Below are 22,324 nucleotides of genomic sequence, written 5' to 3' on the forward strand. Positions count from 1 at the left end.
TTTAGACAATTACACGAAAAATTCTTATCTAACTCTAGTACACCACCCTATTTATAGGGAACACGAAAGCGAACAAAAAATACAAGGGACTAGACACTGTAAGTTTCGAAACATAACATGCCCTTGTAATAAAGTTACAAACTATCGAAACTAATAATGACATTCGACACCTCACAACTAAATTCGACATCTACATTCTCCCCCTTTGTGAGTAGTGATGAATCATGTCATTAAAATCTTCGCAGCTTGATGGATAACCCTTTGGATCTCAGCATACTAGTTGACTATCTTCCGAATCTTAGCCTTCTCCTTATCATTGTTCTTGGCACAACTGTTCATACGAATCATGAGATTTGTGTAATGAGACATTGTATACCTTTCGACATCACACACTTGAAACAAGAATTTTGAGTTATTGCCCTTCTTGTTCTTGCTAACAAAAACAATTCCTAGTGGTTTCAAGCAAATCTATCCATCTTCGAAGTTTCTCAAACTAGCCTTACTCATAAGCATAGTTTGTGGAACTGTAATCTCTTTGTCCAAAGACTTAGCCAATTCAATGTCAGTTAAAGCCAAGGCTCCATTGTATCCATCAATGAAAACCTTCAGATGAGAAAAACCATCCATAAAGTCTTCTTTGCTTGTCAGTTGCAGTTTCAATACATCAACATTCTTCATGATCATTGCCACAACTAACAAATCATGAAGATTCATTAGAGGAAAGTCTATAACCGAGAAGTCAAATTCTATGTTGTTTGCTCGGACTGCATGATATCGATAATTTTGTAACATACCATTGAATAAAACATCTTTGGATATGCCAAGAACCCGAACTATCTTGACTAATGACCATATCTCCTCCTCCTTCTTTCCAAGTACAACATGGAAACAAAACTTCATGCATCTGTATTCAACTTTATCCTTGTACTTGTCAGCAAGTTCGAACTGTTCATCCAAGAACATCATTCTGTTCACTGGAATGCCCAACTGATTCATATTCGTGTTCACAGTGTCGAAGCTTTTCATAGGAACCTTCTCAAATTCATGCATCTCCCTAGACACAACCAAATCTTCGATATATTCGTAATGATAAAGCTTTGTAGGATCACCTTTTTTGAGACCAGGTGGTTCATTTGCAAGCTGTCAAAGAATAGTTTGGATTTGTTTCTGTTTCTCCATATCTAATTCAAAAGCAACTTTCTTTTCCTCCTTCGAAAGCTCAACACTATACCCTTTCCCTTTGCCTTTATTGGCTTCAGTAGGCTTAGGTTTCGAAGATCCTGTTTCTCCACCAGTAGATCCAATCACAATACCCTTGGTAAATGGCCTTGTAGTTGTTGTTATTGATGATGTTATAGTAGAAGTTTTTGGTAAGGATGTTGGAATTGGAGTAGTTAACACTTTTCTAACAACCTCTCCATCATCATCATTTTTTCACGAACCACTTCCTCATGTACCAACTTTCGCACCAATGCCAACACCACTCTTTTCTCCCCCTTGCACCCTTGTGTGAACATGTGGGGTATTAGTTGGAATTAGGTTGATGAGCTTTGAAAGTGGTGCAAGCTCCTTGTGAGTAGTTGATTCCAACAGTTGCAACTTCTCATACAGAAGCTCTGGAGTAAGTAACGAAGACGACACAAAACCAAACTTCAAGACCAACCCCTTTAACTCAATTAAGAGTTTATGCACCTTCTTGTGAAGAGTAGAATAATTGTGATCTAAGGCTGCAACTTCTTTCGCCATATCTGCACGAAGCTCCTCTATCTTTAAATTGACATATCCGCGAACCTTTTTAACGTCTTGAACAAAAAGGGCATGTTTTTGCTTCGCAACCACCTTCAATTCTTTAAGCTCACCATTGAAAGAATCAGATTGAGTTTTGAACCTTGACTAAATACCCCTATCCATCTGTTCAAGTTTCTGATGAATCTGATGCTCTTGAGCGTTCAACATCACATCCACTTCTATACCTGATACCGAATGGTTACCCTTGCATTCGCTTGGAATTGGAGTATAGAATTAAGCTTTCTGTTTAGGAGCTTGAACTGTTTGCCGGACATCAACATGTGATCTGGGATATTTTCCTCTTCTGAATCAAACTCAATATCATCAAATGACCCCATAAACTCACCATCATCTGTTTCATTATCATGTATGGCTTTTGGAGTTTCGGTGGATTGGAATGGGAATAAAGAAGTAATGGGTTGTTGCATAATGGTTTTGAAAGTAGGTGAATTTGTGGATGTAGGTAATGTGGTTGGTGTAGGAATATTAAATGGAGGTAAAGAAACTGTAGGATCAATAGTAGAAGTTTCGAAAGTAGATACGAGAATAATAGAAAGATTACCTTGGGCTTCATTAATCGATATTCCATAACTCTTGTTAACATTTGCATATGTATCAGATACGTTTGTAGTGATGCCTGAAGTGCGAACCTCCTCAAAATTTTGATTCTGTTGTCGACACTCCGAGTGGTTTGACAACTGTCTGCTCTGGAGTAGATGTCTTTGGTTGTTCACCCCGATTGATGGTTGTGTCCACTGTAGAAGTTACCACATTGCCACCAAGATTTCCAATCTCCTCAAAATTCGACTTGATTGGAGAATCCCTCAGAGGCGAAGGAGTGCCCATTTTATCACGTCCAATGGGAGATTCAATTACGACCTCAACTTCCATGGAGTCGTCATTGAGTATCAACTTCCTCTGCTTCTTTTGTTTCTTTGAAATACATTTGGCCATGTCTTCAACACACCTTTTCTTCGAAGTTGGAGACACTGGTGTTGATATTCCGCGAATCACAACCCCTTTACTGTTAAGTTGAGGCTTGCGAATATAAGATGGAGAAAAGCTTGATGACCGTTCAGGTGAATGGCGTGGTTTATGTGCCATATTCTTCAAGCTTTTTAAGACACCTGACTTCGTGGGTACCACCTCCTTCGAAGGAATGACAATTTCTTGAACTATTGGCTTTGGATTTTTCTTCGAAGGTTTTTCTCCTGTAACAACTTTCTTTGGAGACTTATCTAATTTTTCAACTGGACTGGCTTTTGAAGGACTAGGCTGAGCATCCTTCTTTGATCCTCTTCGCTTCTTTGAAGGACCTTCATCAGACTTCGCTAATAACTTGCTAGCCTCGATAGATAGATTAACAATCTTCAATTATTCAACCAAGACTGGATTTACTGGGTCGAATTTTTGAAGCATCGCATCAGGGATACGAGACATAGTAGGAAAAACATTGATGTCATCTTCCATAGTCTTGGGATAATGATATTTTGAGAATTCTGCTATTTCTTTGCCTTCAGGAACCATAATCCCTTCTTTCTCATAAATAAATTGTAAGATTAAGCTCCAGTATCGAGCACAAGATATCCCATTTACAACATTCATGTTTCCAATGGTCTTGACAAGCTCATCCCAGAGTTGAGTTGCATAATCAACCTGCAAATCATAATAGATTCCAGCAACCATAGCATACACCTCCAATCGAGATTTACCTAGCCCCATAGTTCTTCCTGTTAAACAGTGAAGATAGATGATAAACAAGAAAGTCCAAATACACGGTAAAATGGACTTCTTAAAGTCACTGATCTTTGTAAGAACAGGTTGATAACCAATCTCATTTAACATATGGATGACTTGAGCATTCGTTACCTTATAGAAAGGTTCGACATTGGGAATATTCAGAATTTGAGCAAAGAGTTTCTTTGATAACATTAATTTCTTCTCATTCAACAACTGAAAGGTCACGATCTTCATCGTTTTGCTGTAAGTAGCCGTAGATCCAGCAAGCGATAACCAAGAAAGTGGTACTGAAAATGAATTGAACATTGCAGTCGACAACATAGAATTTTTGAGAGCAACAACGAGCATCTTTAAACCTTCTGGATAAACATCGACATCACCAAAGAACTTGGTAGTTTGTGCTTTGGATCTTCATGATTGGTTGGGATGAAATATCTTCAGTGGTTTGAGATTGCTTAGCCGCCATTGATAGGGTTTTGAAGAACTTGAAGAATTTCAGAGAGAAAAGAACTCAAATCGTTTGAGAAGATTAAGTGTGTTTAAAATTGGAATAGAATCCCCAAATCCCTTTTTATACGTACACCAAATTTGAATTCTAAATAGTTTGCGCATTAAATGATAGGCCACGTGTCACCTTGAAAAGAGGAGCTAGTGTCGTAAAGATAGCCATGTCTGATAAAGTGATGATCACTTTTCCTTGAATACCGTGTAGTAACCAAAACATCACATCCACCAATCTGTTCGATAGTACCAATAGGATAAGAACCGCCAGAAATCTTCGGAATTGAAGTTAGGCTCTTTCACTTTTGGTTTGAAAAGCGAAGTCATGTTCCGGACTTTTGAAATCCTCAGCCTGAGTTAGTATTACTCAGAACCTCAAGGATTTCGTGAGTGCAATGTGTGCCAAAGAAAAAGATAAGAAACAAAATAAGAAAATTTTGGATCTGTGATGTCAAAAATATTTCGAAACAAATGCAATTAGATCCCAGACAAAGATCACTTCGCTAATCATCAAGAGATATGACCAACAACTTGTGTGGTTTCCTGTGAATTACAATCGAATACTTATAGAGAAGTATCGAAAGGCATCTTTTGATAAGGTTTCATGGGTTGGCTAAAAATTTCATTACATAGCACATCTAAACATAAGAGTGATACATTGTAAATGATATTACCTGTTTGAACATTGTAGTCAGGGACAAGTATGGCTTGGAAAAATGTATGAAGTAACAAAGAGTCATATAGATACTTACACTGAAATCATATTCCACAAAACAAAAGTATGATTGGATCGTGTTGGGTAAAAATGTCGTGCGTTTCGAACATTTTAGCAAGACCATGCAAAAAGAAAAAATATGATTTGGAGTATCGAAAAGTGATATTGAATCAAAAGTTTCGTTAAAATCTGGAACAAAGTTCCCCATCAATTCCTTTAATGGGTCGAAATTTTGGGTTTCACTTTCATCACGGTTTCATGAATCCATATCATTAATGCAGATTGTTTACATACCTATAACCTGGTTGGTTTTGACCAGAGATGTCTTGGGTATGTGTCTTTGTGTGTGATCGTCAAAGAATTTTAGGATGAAAAAGTTTGGTTTTAGTATCAAATGTACCTCTACTATGCTTGAACCAAGCAGTTAACTTTTAACTCATATGAGAAGAGTAAGGTAGCTCAGAGACTAGTGTGAATACAACCTAATTGGAAAGGAATTTTCATGATGATAAGTCCATTAAGGCTTTTGAAAACACATAGAGTCATGGAGGATTTGGTCGACATGCTACACCATGCTTCTAGGGACATCCTAACTAGGACAAAGTTTCGAGAATATACGTTTCCCTCAAGCAGCAAGCATGAACCAACAAAAATCTTCGCTAAAAGCTACACCAGAAAAGATTAAAAAAACACAAAAATATTTTTGGATTTTTGATTTTTGATTTTTGAAAGAAAATAACAAAAATAAGAAAATCTTTTTGATATTTTTGAATTTTTTTAAAGAGAAAAACAACAATGAAAATCTTTTTGTTGTTTTTGATTTTTGAAGAAAAATAGCAAACAATAAAAATTTACCTTACTAGCGAAAATTTGAAAAATAGCAAAAGTAACGAAAATTTTGTCAAACCATTGTGCATGATGTTGAAAGAGAAGCATGTCGAAGAGTTGACTATGAACAATAACCGCTGAATAATGAACAGTAACCGCTGAATCGACATCTTTCCTCCACTTTGGCTTGTCATTCTAATAAAATTTGTCCATGAACAGAATTGACATCCATCATTCCTAAGCCATTCAAAATTCTCACGAAAGATTTTTAATCTAATGGTTTTGTAAAGATATCAGCAAGCTGAACAGTGGTCTTTACAAAATGAACTTCTATGTTTCCATCTTCAACGTGATCTTTGATAAAATGGTAACAAAGAACAATGTGTTTGGTTTTCGAATGTTGCACAGGGTTATGGCAGATGCGAATGACACTTTGTAAGTCACAATACAACGGGATTTTCTTCATTTTGATTGCATAATCACGCAGTTGACTTTGTATCCATATCATTTGTGAAGTGCAAGCTGCAACAACAACATATTTAACTTCTATTATGGAAATCAAAACACAAGTTTGCTTTTTTGATTACCAGCTTACGAGCTTCTCATCCAATAGTTGACATCCGCCACTTGTTCTTTTGCGATCAAGATTACAACCACCCAAATCAACATCTGAGAATGCTTGAATGAAAAAGCCTGTCTTCGAAGGATACCACAAGTGCACATAGAAAACATAATATCAGGTCGACTTGCCGTGAGGTAAAGTAACGAACCTATCATGCTTCGATACAATGTGAGATCAACAGTTGGTTTATCCAACGAAGGATTAAGCCTTGTTCCAACTGCCATTGGTACTCTTAACTTTGTGCTATTCGTCATTCCGAACTTTTCAAGAAAATTTCTTGTATACTTCTCTTAATTAATAAATATCCATTCTCTGCTTTGATGAATATTAATCCTAGAAAATTGTTTATTTTCCCCATCATGCTCATCTCAAATTGGCTTTTCATCAAAATTTTGAATTCTCTTAACAAAGCAGGGTCAATAGAGCCAAAAATAATATCATCGACATAAATTTGAACAAGCATGAGATGATTCCCAACTTTCTTTCGAAAGAGAGTGGGATCAACTGAACCTTGTTTAAATTTTGATTGTTTTAAGAAATTGGTTAGAGTTGCATACCAAGCTCTTAGTGCTTGTTTTAACCCATAAACAACTTTATCTAAAATATAACAATGATCAAGGAATTCTTAGTTTATAAAACATGGGGGTTGTTCAACGTACACCGTCTCTTCGAGTTCATCGTTGAGAAACGCACACTTGACATCCATCTGGTAGACATCAAAATCCTTGTGCACTTCATAGGCTAAAAATATTTGAACTGTCTCGAGTCTTGCGACAGGGACGGAGGTTTCCTCATAGTCTATACCTTCTTGTTGTGAATAACCTTAACTACAAGCCTAGCTTTGTTTCGAACAATATTACCATCTTTATCAGTTTTATTTTTAAAGATCCATTTTAAGCCCACAATTGAAACATCTTTTGGTTTGGGAATTAATCTCCAGACCTTGTTTCTTTTGAATTCAGCAAGCTCAGATTGCATAGAAACAACCCAATAAGGATGTTCCATAACATCCTTGACTGATTTAGGTTCAATTTTCGAAATAAAAACATTGAACATGAAAAATTCATGGTGTACATTAAGTACCTCATTCTTTGCAAGAAGTTCAGCCCGTGTTAATACTCCATCATGAGGATCACCAAGAACTTGTTCCTTTGGATGACTACTAGTCCATCTATCCATTCGAGGATATGCAGGATCAAAGTCCAAAGGTGCATCTTCGAGCATTTCTTCAGTTTTAGATCCTTCACCTGCATTTGAAAAATTATCATTAATGTCATAAAATTCATCATCCCGAACATTCAAAACATTTGTATTATTTCCAACTTGCCCCTCTCAATAATTTGATTATTATCAAGATGATCCCCCTCGACATCAACCCTATTATTTCTTTCTCCCCCTCGAAAGTATACTCCCCCTCAACTTGAGTAGATGAATTCAAGTGCTCCCCATCAACTTGAACATTCGTTATAACTGGAAAACTTTCGTTATTACTTGAAGAATTTTTTGATGATAAGGAATCATTGTTATCCCGTGTGAGAGTAGATTCATCCGAATGTTTCGATGCTTCAGGCACTCGATTGTCATCAGCATTAACTTCGACATCAATAACTCGATCGGGAACACCAAAAATCAAATCATAATCAAAATATAACGAATTCAAAGATTGAGATTCATTTTTTGATTCATTCATTATTGGTTGTTATTCAAAGGTCTTTTCCACTTGTTTAACATAATAATCATCAAAAGTGAGATTAAATGTTTCTTCGATTTTTCTTGTGCGTTTGTTTAACACCCTGTAAGCAACAGAATTGTGTGAATATCCCAAGAATATCCCTTCATCAGCTTTTGACTGAAATTTCGAAAGATTATCCCTAAGATTCATATTGAAGCACCTGCATCAAAATACATGAAAGAATTTAACATTTGGTTTTCGTTTGTTAATAATTTCATAAGGAGTGATGTTAAAATGACGATGAATAAAAGATCAATTTTGAGTAAAACATGCAGTGGAAACTGCGTCGGCCCATAGATATTGAGGAAGATTCGCATATGTGGGCATTGTTCTTACAGATTCGTAAAGTGAATAATTTCTCCTTTCTACGACACCATTCTATTGAGGAGTGTAAGGTGAAGAGAAATTATGCGAAATTCCTTTGTCTATTAGAAACAAATCAAGAACATTGTTCTTAAATTCTAAGCCATTGTCATTCTTGATCTTTCAAACCTTTTTCTTCAAACTTAGTTCAATATTCTTGATGAAGTCGATCATTGCTTGAGCAGTTTCGGATTTCAGTTTTAGAGAATATACCTATGTAAATTGTGAAAAATCATCAACAATGACCAATATGTATCTCTTCTTGTTGAAAGTCTCAATAGTCGAGGGTCCACATAGATCAATATGAAGAAGTTCCATAGTTTCAACAATCTTTGAATTAATAACAATCGGATGACCTTGTATGTGCTGATTTCCCTATTCGCAAGTTGCACACAAAGTATCATTATCAAATTTTAACACTGGTAATCCTCTAACAAGATTATTTACCACCAATTTATTCAAAATTTGAAAATTTAAATGAGAAAGTCTTCGATGACAGAGCCAACTAACAATTGGATGACCTTGTGTGTGCTGATTTCCCTATTCGCAAGTTGCACACAAAGTATCATTATCAAATTTTAACACTGGTAATCCTCTAACAAGATTATTTACCACCAATTTATTCAAAATTTGAAAATTCAAATGAGAAAGTCTTCGATGCCAGAGCCAACTAACACCTGATGAAGCTTTCGAAAGTAAGCACACTGAGGGAATCCCAACTATTGGTTTGATGTTGACAGTAAACATATCGTCTTTTCGTTTTGATTTGAGCAATACTTCCTTTGTGTCAATGTTCGAAATCACACTGCCTTCTTCATTAAACACCACTTGATTGTCAGTGCCCACAACAAGTTGCAAAACACTTATCAAGTTATGTTGAAGATCTTCAACATAAGCCTCCTTGTTCACCATAAATTTCCCATTCGTTACTTTTCCATATCCTTTGACCTGACATTTGTTGTTATTGCCAAACTTTACCACTCCAGCATTATCTATACTTCAGTAATCACACAACTTTTCCTTCTTTCCAGTCATGTGACGAGAGCAACCACTATCGATATACCATTTGTCATCATATTGCTCGTCACTCAAAACCTGCAATCAATGAAAGAATTTAGGTGCCTAAGGTTGTTTGGGTCCTTGGTTATTAGACTGGAAAACACTGTGAAAAGAAGATCCTAAAATCCAATTACGAACTTTAGGTTTAAGACTATCAATTACATCAACTTCGTTAGTTAAAGGCATAAAAAAGTAAGTATTCTCAGGTTTAGAATTTTCACTGACTTTCGCCTTTTTCTTCTTAGTCTTTTCTCAGCAACCTTTTCTTTCGGAATGGCTTTCCACTATTTGACTGAAGGATTCGATACCTTGGATGAAGAGCTTCCATTCGAAGATTCATTTAGATACTTTTCATCAGCATCTTTGATTTGTTGTTGAGAAAACTTTTCTGATTGAAACAATTTTGCTTTTCCTTCAAGCCAATGGTTAATGTTTTTCACATCTGACTTTCCTTTGGCATACGAAACTTTGGGAACATGTTTCGTAAGAGGATTTGGAAAATGTGGTTGAGTTGGTTTGAAAGTTACATTCTTTTTAGATTAGACTTTATCAAACTTTTGAGTTGAAAACACTGGTTTCGTTTGAGAGGAATTTTTTTTTAACATTCGTTGGTTTATTCAAAAATTGGTTTTGTCGTGAAAAATGATTTTGTGAAAACTTTGTTTGTTGAGTTGAATTGAAATGCCTTGATGGTTGATGATTTGTGAACTGCTTTGCATTTGATGTTTGAGAAATAGGTTTTGTGAAAGATTTTGACTCTTGAGTTTTAGACTTTGAAAAATCATTTTTTGCTTTGTTTAGAAACAAATCTTTTTGCTTTAGAGCGAGATTTTTCTTATTTTCAACTTTATTTTGAAAAGAAGTCTGAACCGTATTAGACTTTTTCTGTTCAGAAGATTTATTAAGCATAACATTTAGTTTCTTTCGAGACTCAATGTTTTGCCAAAAAACTTTCTTTCATGCTTGTCTCTTTAAACTACCACTTTCTTTCAAAAACTTATCAATTTTTTCCTTAAACTCTTGAGAATTAATTTTAACATTTTGAGAAACAATGTCATCTTTCTTTGAAACATATTTTGATTTTTCAGATTTCTCAACCCAAACTCATTTTGGTTTTTGTCATTGAAAAGTGTAAGAATTATTTGTTAAATTGTTTTAGATAGTACTTTAGTTTGAGAAAAATCCTTCTTTTGATGCTTTCTTGTTATCTTCTTCAACCAATTTATGAATCTCATGTTTAATATTATCACTGTTTCCTTTTGTGACAAAAACCTAATTTGGAAAGATAACCTCATCTAAGCATTTAAAATTCGGATACACAACTGAATTGGTTTCAAGGTAATGAGAACCTTTTTCCTTTATTATTGTGTCGAATTTCTCTTTTTTGTCAAAAACCTGATCAACTACAACCTTTGGAATTGTTGTTTCTTTCGAAACATCTTCATTGTCACCATTGTTGTCTGTTTGACTATCTTCGACAGTCACATGGTTATGATCATGAACTTTCGAAGTTGAGGGTTTGTCAGTGTCAATTTTAACATGAGAATCATTACATTTTTCTTTGCCTTTAGCCATTGAAGTGACATTTATGACAAACAACTAAGAACAATCAATAACTTCCTCCTCTTCAATTCCACTAATATCATCAGAATCATCTTCGATATCAGCAAAATTAGTTTGAGGGTTAGCTTTTGAATTCTTAGTTCTTTTCAAAATCTTAATTTGTCCGTCTTTGGTCAAGGTTTCATTTACAATATCAATGCATTCATTAGCATTCAGACATTCATCAATTTTTACTATTCCATATGCATATCTATTATCTGGAACCTTATCGAATTTAACAGTTGTTTGTTCACAATCATTGGAAATAGAGTCAATTTTCTCCCTTTCGAATGCTAAAAAGGGAAAAAGTTTCCTATGTTGTTCCTTGCTAATATCCGAAGAATGATGTAATGCTGTTAATTTACCATATAATCTTTTGGCAAAGTTACAGTAGATGTTTCGTTGTTTTAATCACATTTTAACATCTGTACTTAAGCTATCTCTATCACACATTAAAATTTTTATTTGCATATCTAAGTATTCTACTTTCATTTTCTTCGAATCCAACATCCTCTGAGTTTCTAAAAGTTGTGTGTTCGACTTCTTAGCATCATTACTAGCAGAAATAAGTAGGTCGTTAACGTAAGTAATAGCTGCATCAAATTCAGAAAGAATCGAATCATCTGCACTAGAGGGAAAATTAAAAGATTGTAAAAGAGAACATACATGAGTATTCATAGGCGATTTGTGTGAAGATGTTGAAACAAAGCATTTCCCATTTATTTTCTCTTCCTCTTCTTCCTCAAACTTCGCGAACATAGCCCCGTGTGTAGGTTTTCACATCTCGTCGTCGTCAGAACCAGATGACCAAATCTGGTATGTACAATCTTCTTCATCCACACCTTTGGCCACTAGAGACAATCCTTTTGCCTTTGCACGAACCTCTTCCAACCTTTCAACGTAATAAGTTTCATCTTTTACCTTGTTCTTCTTCTCATCATGCTTTCGCAGCATACAATCACTTACCATATGATTCGCCCCATTGCTGTAATGACAGTCGAATCCAACATCTCCTTTTATCTTTTTCTCTTTCTTCTCTTCCTCAGCACGAACTTCTTTCTTCTCAATCTTCTTCTCATCACTCCCAGATTCTCCGACAAAACTACCTCTCATATCACCTATTTTAGACTTTGCATTGAATGGTTTCTTGAAAAATTTCTTTACTCAATTGTTAGAGTAAAATGCAACAACCTCATCATTAGAGTTTACAATCAACCCTTCATTATGCGAATCTTCCTTCTCTGTACCCTCTTTCTCAACTTCCCTTCCAATAACTTTCGAAACCAAAGCAAGCGGACCACCCAAATTGATCTGCGCTTCTTCAGCTATTTCATTAACTTCGGATTCATGAGTTTTCAACAGATTGTAAAGATCATTCAAGGAAAAATAATCGAAACTCTGTTGAGTCTTCACCATCAGACTACCATTTCGCCACTCTTTGCGAAGCCCCATTATGAATGTGAGATTAAACTCCATAGTTGACCTGGTGATCCCATATCGATTGCATTTGTAGATAATCTCACTCAGACGATCATCGTACAATTCGATAGATTCACCTTCTTTTTGTTTAAATTCTCTTAATTCAACCAGAGAATTTTCCACTGAATTGATTTTTGTCTTTTCACTACCTTGATATTTTCCCTTTAGAGTATTCCAGATCTCTTTTGCAGTTTTACAACTACGAACGTAATTATAAACAACAGGAGGTAGAGCACCTTTGAGTTCTCTTATGCACTTCTTCTCATTCTTCAATAATCTTCCAGTTTGTTCATTGACATTTTGATTGTTGGAAGAAGTTCCAATACTTTTAACAGCAGGAGGTGGACGAACATCACCGGGAATACACTTCCACAGTTCTTCATCAATTCCGTTTAAGTAATCCTCCATACGATCAGCCCACTGATCGTAGTACTTAGGAATTAGCATCGAATCTTCGTTGATGAACCACGGATATGAGAGTAAGACATCATCGTGTTCATGTTGAAATTCTCCATGTTGTATGGAATTTTTTTGAGAAAAGCTCATATTGGAACAAACAGCTAAAACACTCAGAAAACACCAATCAAACAGTTGATTTAACAATTAGAATGCATAATCGACTCACAACAGAAGATCTAAGATGATTTTCTGAAGCGAAAGACAGGAAATCTGAGATCTAACACGAGACTCAAAACTTTTGCAAAAAATCAGAAAATTAGAACAATTATGTATGAATCCTGCTCTGATACCAAATGTAGTTGCAATGAAATCAAGTATGTATTATGAGATCAGAGAAAAGTACGAACGATGAACACAAGATCTAAATAATATCTGTTTGGCTCAATTAAGCTTTCAGTGAGTACAGAGTGTTTTAGACAATTACACGAAAAATTCTTATGTAACTCTAGTACACCACCCTATTTATAGGGAACATGAAAGCGAACAAAAAATACAATGGACTAGACACTGTAAGTTTCGAAACATAACATGCCCTTGTAATAAAGTTACAAACTATCGAAACTAATAATGACATTCGACACCTCACAACTAAATTCGACATCTACATCAAGTATGAAACATTAGATATTGTGGTTAACTTATACGTATAGTATTATTAGATACTCAAATGAGTTGATGGGTTCAATTCTTAGGACACCCTGATTCTCGAGTATTTGACATGCATATTATACTAAAGTGAAAATTCAATCTTCAAGAAATTTTCATTTATGCATAAGTTTGATTTTGTTTTTGCTTTTAGTTAAATAAGGATCACACTAAAATGGGGGAAGAATGTTCGTGATTTTAATGTTATGAACTTATTTTGATGTAATTATTATTAATAATGAGATAGTCTGAGCTCTATTTACTATGGAGATAGGAGGTGCGGGGTGCACACTTGTAGTGATAAATATGAACTCGGGAATACAGGGTCAGGGGGTAGCGTCTCTGGGTGCAGGGTTCCAAAGGGTTGCGTCCCTAGCGGGGTCTAGGGGCAGCCCCCTAGCGGGGTCCAATAGATTTCTATGTCAAATATGAGTCTAGCCATGCAAATTCCCGCCAAGACTATTAGTGATATCATGATGATGTCATAAATTGGTTATATCTTAATAACCAACATTTTTGACGCCAAAAGCATGCAACTTCCGTTTAACTACTTTCCCTCTTATACAAGAACTTTTTATGGTTCCACAAAACGGGTTGGAACATATATACACGAAAATCATACATTTGATTTGATCTATCTCTCAAGAACACAAAACAACAAGGTACTTGTTTGTGTTTTTTATTTAGAAGTGGCCTGACTTCTAAATTGAAATTCTTTTGTATTATCCCAAATCTGATTTCGTGATACCCCAGATTATAGGGTCGAAATCATAGATATTAGAAAATAATAGCAATCTCGATCTAAAAAATATCCAAGTAAATTGAGATTCTTATGACCCCAAATTTTCAGCACCCTTCACATGTTCACCCCTCAACTTCACTGTCTACAAGCTTTACAGCAGAAGGCTTACATTTTGATTACCATATAATATATATGTTCTCTTATTGCTTTTATCCATCACCATGTATAGATAGGGTCGAAAGGAATCTAGGTATATGAGATTATGAATTTATGATGTTAAAAGACTTGGTTAAAGTTGTAATGCCATTTGTGTTTTGCACGATCTAGTTCGAGTTCCTCAGTTGGAAACAAACAGAAGATGATACATAAGGAAAAAAAGAGAATTTTCATGAGTAAAATATAATTGAACGAGAAAACCTGAAATTTTGTAATCATATATATCCAAGAGTTTTAGACCATTCCCAAATCACAATGGAAGTTTTTAAGCTTCCTGGAATATGATAAACAAATATTAGCTTTTTCTGTAAATAGCGTGTGAATCTTGCAGGAAATCAGCTGTGGAGACTCAAACTCCCATGAAAGCTGCATTTATAGGAAAATAGAAGGGAAGTTTTTTGTTTAGAAAGCGATGAAATGAAATATATGAGGAGACTGTACTTTGAGTTTGAGAATTCAAAAGGAGTAGTAAAAATGGCGTGTGGAACGAACCTACACATGCAGAAGAGGCGTGAGTTGATTTTTGATTTGAAGAGATTAATTTTAGAAAACAACAAATCCACCATGCTTGACCATGTAATTAAATAGTATTATATGGAAAACTTGAAACATGTGATAATCTAATGTTCCAAAAATTTATTCTATTGGGCCCAGCGGAGGCGTTAAATGGGGCTTGTCCTTGGGCAAATCGGGTCTATATACGATTATACGGTTTTCGTACTTTCCTTCTTAGAGAAATTTTGATGTTGCCTTTATTATTATTATTATTATTATTATTATTATTATTATTATTATTATTATTATTGTGTTTATGGTTGTTATCTTAAAACATAATGTATTAGACATATGTTTATTTATTCCCTAATATAAACTTTATTGAATGGCATTGGAAACGGTACTCAGTAAATATATTACAACCTATTAAATTCAATTTATAAAGTGTTATATTAATCCAATTTTAGATTTTTCTTCATTGTGCATGTAGGACTGTTCAAACATTTCGAGGCCCGGAGAAAAATATAAACGAGGTCCTCATACATTTGAAAAAATCATATAAAAATGATAAGGAAATAGATCATTCAAATTGAATTACTCTTAACCCGAAACTTAGTTGTTGGGTAACTTGGCTTCAACATCCTAACTAGAAATATCCCCATTTAATTATTTCAGTGTCCTAGCTTTTTGTTAAATTTTTTATACATGAAAACCCGTCGTTCTAAAAAGATTTAGAATTTTAGATACCCTTAAAACAAATTATCGGCATGATTTGGACCCATTTATTAAAATGAACCGAATTCTTTATGTAACTGACAACACTACATCGACATTATATGCCAAGGCTGGCCGGTATAGCGAGTAAAAGACGCATAGGAACCAATGTGGCATAGAAAAACCACGCTTGAACACCGCCCCATAAGAGCGTAGGCATCTTGTGGATTGAATGGCTTCATAGACAATTACAAAGCATTTGATTCGGTAAAAAAAGTTGTCAATATTTTGACCATTAAAAAAATATTAATTTTTAAAATCTAAACCAAAGTTTATTTATCTATAAATACCAACAATTAGATATATTTTCTCATACTACAAACATATTCTTAAAAAATGAATAATTTTTTATTTTCAAGTTTTTATTCTTCTTCTTTATCTGGTGATGATAATGACAATAATTATGACGATGATGATGGTGATCATGATTTGTTTATATACACGTTCATGCTAATGACAAATAAAATGTTGTGTCAAGAAGCTAGAAGTTCAAATGTGGAAAAAAGGACTAGAACATCAATCAATAGGGATAACATCATGGAAAACGACTTTCTTGTACGTGATTACTTTGCCCTTGATTGTTTATACAATTAAGAGAAATTCGAAGAACGTTCTCATATTAGTAGAAAACTATTCATACGTATAGTTAGAGATTTGGTAGATAATTATGAAAGTTTTCAATTGAGATGGTAAAAGATGCTAGAGGTAATCGTGGTTTTACCACGATATAAAAATGCACAACCACACCTCGACAATTGGCATACGACATCACCGCATATAGATCAGACTAATATTTAAAAATGTTTATGTGGATGGGTCGAGAATATACATATTTCTTTTGTAAGTGTGGAGTAGAGTTTTACAGTGACATATACTTATGGAAAACAACTAGAAGTGATGTTGAATAGTTGTATGATGCACATCAAGCTATACGGTTTTCAACGAATGTTTGGTGGAATTGATTGTACATATTTGAAGTGGACAAATTGTCCCAATGTATGGCGATGCCAATTAACGCGAGGTGATCATAGCTTACCGACTATAATACTATAAGCAGTTGCTTCACATGACTTATGGTTTTTTGCATGCATTTTTGGTATGTTGTAGGTCAAACAACGACCTGGATGTTCTTGGACCATCTCTGACATTTAACGAAATTCTACAGGGTAAAACTCCAAACATGCATTAGTTGTAAATGCACAAAATATAATTTTAGGTAGTAGCTTGGTGATGGGATATATCCAGAGCACACTACATTTATCAAGTCATGCTCATTTATGAACGACGAGAAACAAAAATTGTTCAAGTTAGCATAAAAGTCGATAAGGAAAGATGTGGAATGGACGTTTGGACTCCTCAAAACAAGTGGTGCATAATCAAACATCCAACAAGATTATGGGATATGACAAAATTAACGAAGGTAATAACTGCGTGTGTCAATTTACATAACATGATAATAAAAAGAAAGGGTATAGCTACTTTTATGTATTGTCCGAACCATATACTTAATCCAACATATTTCACAAGACGTTTAAAAATATAAAATAGAAAAACACATCACAATCAACATCACAATTTGACAAATTACATATGACAAAAACAATTCGAAAATAACAATGATAACATAGATGATGACGAGTATTAGTTTAAATTTCTAGTTTAATTTCAATGTTTTTTTTATTATTATTAATGTCGATTCTAAGTTTTAATTTTAATGTATTTTCAATTTGTAATGTTGGTTTTTATTGTGATTTTTTTTATTAATAATATATATATATATATATATATATATATATATATATATATATATATATATATATATATATATATATATATATATATATATATATATATATATACTAGTCGTTACCCGCGCAAAGCGGCAGACAATGAATACTTTGTTTCGGCAATTAGTTATGATGATATGTTATTACTGAGTTGAGACATTTGTTTATAAATTTTCATTTACACTATCAATCAAGGCTTATACAACATGGAGAATAGAACTCCCAACTACCATTAAAAAGATGCATGAACCGAAAGATATACTATTATTTCATCCAAGAAATTTTTTGTTATGAGAAAATAGAGAAAAGGCTGTTTCTAAATGAAACTTACATATTGATTAAATTAATAATATTTTCACTACGGGACAAAGGGTACTTGCACGTCAGGAACAAATTATCCAAATTGACTCTCATGAAGATCAACTAACATGTTTCCTTTACGCAGGGAAGACAATACTACATTGATATCTACAACCTGGATATATAATAAAACGATACATTTAAGAATGATAAAAAAAGACTTAAATTTCTTACCAAGATCAAATGATCGACGTGAATATTGTTAGGTAATTAACAAAAAAACAAGGAAATATGAATGAATCGGTAGATTTATAACTTAAAGTATAAACTAAGGGTAAAAATAAGAAAATATATATTGGCAAGTATCATCAGCACAATGCGGCGGAAAAAGCCAAAAACGAATGAACGTTAAGTGAACTGTTTTTGAACCATTTGGCGGAAAGTTTGTTTTTGTTCATGTATTGAATAAATAAAAGAATATGAACATAAATTTTTGTTCGTTTAGTTAAACGAAAGAACATGAACACTGGTCTCGTTCATTTAAATATGTTCGTGAATGTTGGTTTATATTGTTCGTTGATGTTTGTTCATTTAAGTTCTACTTATGTTTATATCTGTTCAAATGTGTTTGATTACATTACTATATCTTTGTTTATGATCATATATGTTCAATTATGTTTGTTTATCTTCATTCTTTTACGATCGGATTCTCATCCCCGATCGGTTCGGGGAATCGAATCTCACTCCTTTTGGAAATTATGTCTATTCCCGACCCGTCTGCAACCTATCCTCCAGGCTACAATATATAACTAAAAAGTTATAGTACATAAGCCTTTATCTTATGTTGACTTTTATAAGTTAACCAAACATTATATGTTATTTTCTATGAAGATCTATGTTTGACCATTGAAAATGTGCAGAATGCAGACTTGTGGTGCCTTTAGTAAAACAATTACTCTCATTGCCGTTAAATCGTAAAAATAATAAGAAGTTTTTGGACGGCGATTAATTATCTTTCAGTGAACATTGAACATTGAATAGTTTTTTAAAGCTAAAATAAAAATATTTTTGTTTTTTCAGTCCAAAAATAAAACATTTAAATTTTGATTAAAACTAAAAATTATATTGTTGCTTTCTGTTTAAAGTAAAATTATTTTAATATTTTAATATTTAAGTTTAAACATAAAATTATATTATATTGTTGCTCTACATAATAAATTTTGTGGGTTTTTGATTTCTTTAAAGTTTAATTACTCTTTCAACTTCACAAAGTATTAATGTTTTCGTGTTTGGGGCCAATATCTTTTTCCAATTTCTAACTATAAAAAATAAATATAGTAAATTCCAATTTAAATCTATACGAAAATCAAACCAAAGCAAATTTATGCTACACACTTTATTTACACGCTGATGCTAAAAAAATACATGATTAAATAAGATCAAATGATTATCACTACAAGTAATCTTCCACAGAACTAAGTAATAAACATATTCGGCATGATCATTCTGGTCAACTTTTATTTCCTTTTGATTTTCCTCTTCATACCAAGCTCCTCCACATGCATTTTGGTAATCTGCAAAGCTTTAAATTACTAATAAAAGGTCAAAATACATTATAATTGACTAACTAAACCCGATTATTCCTTTATCGAGTTATCATTATAATGTTGTTTCATGCAACACAAATTATTGTTAGGTTTACATGAAAACTATAAGAAAACTATAACCAAACTACCAAAGTGTAAATTCCACTTTAGAAACACACCAATTCCTACAAAAAAGACATAAACATATAAATGCACAGATACACACACAAAAACTCATAAATGTATCATGATCATGTTAGATGGAGTCATGCAATGTAAACAAAGTAGATCAAAGTTAGAACACATAAACAATAACATCTTTGAGGATGTGCTTAATTAAAGGATTTGATTTAAGACAAAGCAACACAATGCACTAATACGAAGTTTGAAAGATCATTTAGCCCAATTAGAGGCCAAATGCAAAAATAAGCCAATCAAAGTACATTTAAATTTCCTGCAAGAAATTGTACAATGCTTAAAAGGATATGATTTAACACAGATGCACACTAATACACATGCCCCTGCCACACATCATACAAACACAGAAACACAAAGAGAAACACATTGTTCTTACTTATATTTGAGTGGATAAGGAAAGAGGGCTAAGATCTGGAGAGAGGTTCGAGATCTCTACCTGGGAAATGATAATAAAAGATAAATATAAGTAATAAAAACTGCAAAAACATGAAAAATGACATCTATAATTAATCCTTTAACTTCCTATTGTAAGAGCATCCGGTGTACATTGCACGAATCGGTCCGTGGTCTACTTGGCCACGAACCACGGCCGTGCACACCACCCCGGTGGTTCGTGGTGGCTCGTGGTCGTGGCCATCCGTGGCCCGGACAACGAACTCAAACGGCCAATCGAATTCGTTTCTTGTGTAGCCGTTGATTTGTATCCGTTAGTAGCCGTTGTTAAACGGCTAAATTTGTAAAAAATAAATAAATAAATAAATAAATAATTTATTTACCTATAAATACCATACTTTTACTCCTTATTTTTTACACCATTCTTTTCTTTCTCTATACACAAACTACACACTACATCTTCACAACCAAAAATCATGGATCCCAACCAAAATACCCCTCCAAACTACCGAAATCGCAAACCCGATAACGCTTTTGCGTTAGACACAACACCTCGACAATTCCCGACGATGGAGTCACCTCAAGGCGGTTTTATCAATCTACTTCAAAGTGGTTCCCCTATCCAACAAACACCACTTTTCCAACAACAATATCAACCTTTTCCGGCATTCCAACAACAACAATACCAACAATTTCAACAATTCCAACAACTACAACAACTACAACAACAATCGTCACAACAACAACCACCAAGCTCACAACCACCACTTTCGCCGGATTTTGTTCCGGAAACGCAACCTTCACCACCACCTCAACCAAAAAAGAAAAAAGGAAAAAAACCGACCCGACCCACTACCAACCAAGAAAGGGTCCCATGGACAAAAGAAGAAGAAGAAAAGTTAGCGGAGGCATGGGTGGCGGCTTCCGAAGATCCAATTGTAGGAGATAGCCAGACGTACGGAAGTTTTTGGGAAAAAGTCTGAGTCATTTTTTACGAGTTAATGGAAAGTGAAGCTCGAAATGCCGATCAAATTACGTCGAAATGGCGAGATATTCGATTAAAATGCACCGATTTTGGAGGAATCTACAACAATCTCCTAAACATACGCAAAAGCGGCTCGAACGATTTTGATGTTTTCAAGGCGGCCATGGACCAATATGAAAAAACAACGCCTACACGCAAAGCTTTTCCGTATATGAAGCCGTGGCTAAAATTGAAAGACTCCCCAAAATGGAAAGAGCAAACGGAAGGAAGTTCCCAATCTTCCGGTTCAAAGCGTTCGAGAAACCCCGATGGAGCTTCTCAACAATCGGACGGCCGAACACACATCGACATCAACGACGCTCCGATAGATCTTGAAACCGACCAACCTCTTCCTCGGCCCGTTGGAAGAAATAAAGCAAAAAAAGCGGCGTCAACATCTTCGAATTCTAGTGTTATGGATATGTTCGGCGATAAATTTGATCGATATGTGCATCTTCAGGAAACGAAGGCCGAGGTGATGACTCGGATGGAACAAAAAATGATCGAAGCACAAACATCATTTCAAGAGGCACAAGAGACACTCCAAACAAAAACCGACATGGAAATCTTGAAAATGAAAGCGGACGACCTTGAGGGCGAAGACTTGGAACTTTTTCTAGCAATGAAAGAGTCGGTTCGAGCCCGACGTAGGCGTAGGGGTAGTTTATTTTATGTATGGTTGGAATTTTTAGTTTTTTAATGTTTTTTTTTTATTTTTTTTAAATTAACTAATGTAATTTTTATTTTGATTGTTATTGTTATTTTATTTTTTAATTTCAATTAATTTAGTTTTTATTTAATGTAATTTGGTATTTTAATTTAATGGAAAAATAGTATTAAAAAATGTTTTTAATGTATTTTTGAATTAAATTTAAATAAAAAAATGAGGTGGAGTGGTGTGTTTAGTGGTAAGTACCCCATGTATGTGGTAGTGGAATGTGGTGATGATGTGGCACCCACCACATATGTGGTATGTGGTGGGTATAACGGATGGCCTAATAGCCAAGAAAGTGTACTTAAAAATGTTAAAACCAAAAAAACAACATACCAAATTAAGATTCAACAGATAAGAGATTGTATGCTTTTCTTCTTCCTTTTACAGACGAAGAAAGAGAGGTGGGTGGTGCGCTGGTGGTGGCCACCATCGACGGTCAAGTAGTGTGTTGGTGGTGGCGCGTAACAGAAGAAGATAAACAAACCTGCAAGACTGAAATCAAAATAGAACATGGACATAAAATGAAATCAAATTAGGAATTGAGGTATTGATATCGGAAAA

General features: G+C 34.3%; 1 protein-coding gene across 1 annotated transcript; it reads left to right on the top strand.

Moving 5' to 3' along the window:
- The first annotated feature begins 21,025 nt into the window (after positions 1-21,025).
- On the top strand, positions 21,026-21,748 carry LOC128126045 (glutathione S-transferase T2-like). Its single transcript, XM_052763755.1, has one exon. The coding sequence runs from the start codon at positions 21,026-21,028 to the stop codon at positions 21,746-21,748; it is 723 nt and encodes a 240-aa protein (XP_052619715.1).
- The last annotated feature ends 576 nt before the right edge of the window (positions 21,749-22,324 follow it).

Source organism: Lactuca sativa, chromosome 5 (genome assembly GCF_002870075.4).
Source record: "Lactuca sativa cultivar Salinas chromosome 5, Lsat_Salinas_v11, whole genome shotgun sequence".
Taxonomy (NCBI): Eukaryota; Viridiplantae; Streptophyta; class Magnoliopsida; order Asterales; family Asteraceae; genus Lactuca; species Lactuca sativa.

Excerpts from the sequence above, each read along its gene's own strand:
- LOC128126045 (XM_052763755.1), top strand. The coding sequence starts at position 21,026 with ATGGAAAGTGAAGCTCGAAATGCCGATCAAATTACGTCGAAATGGCGA.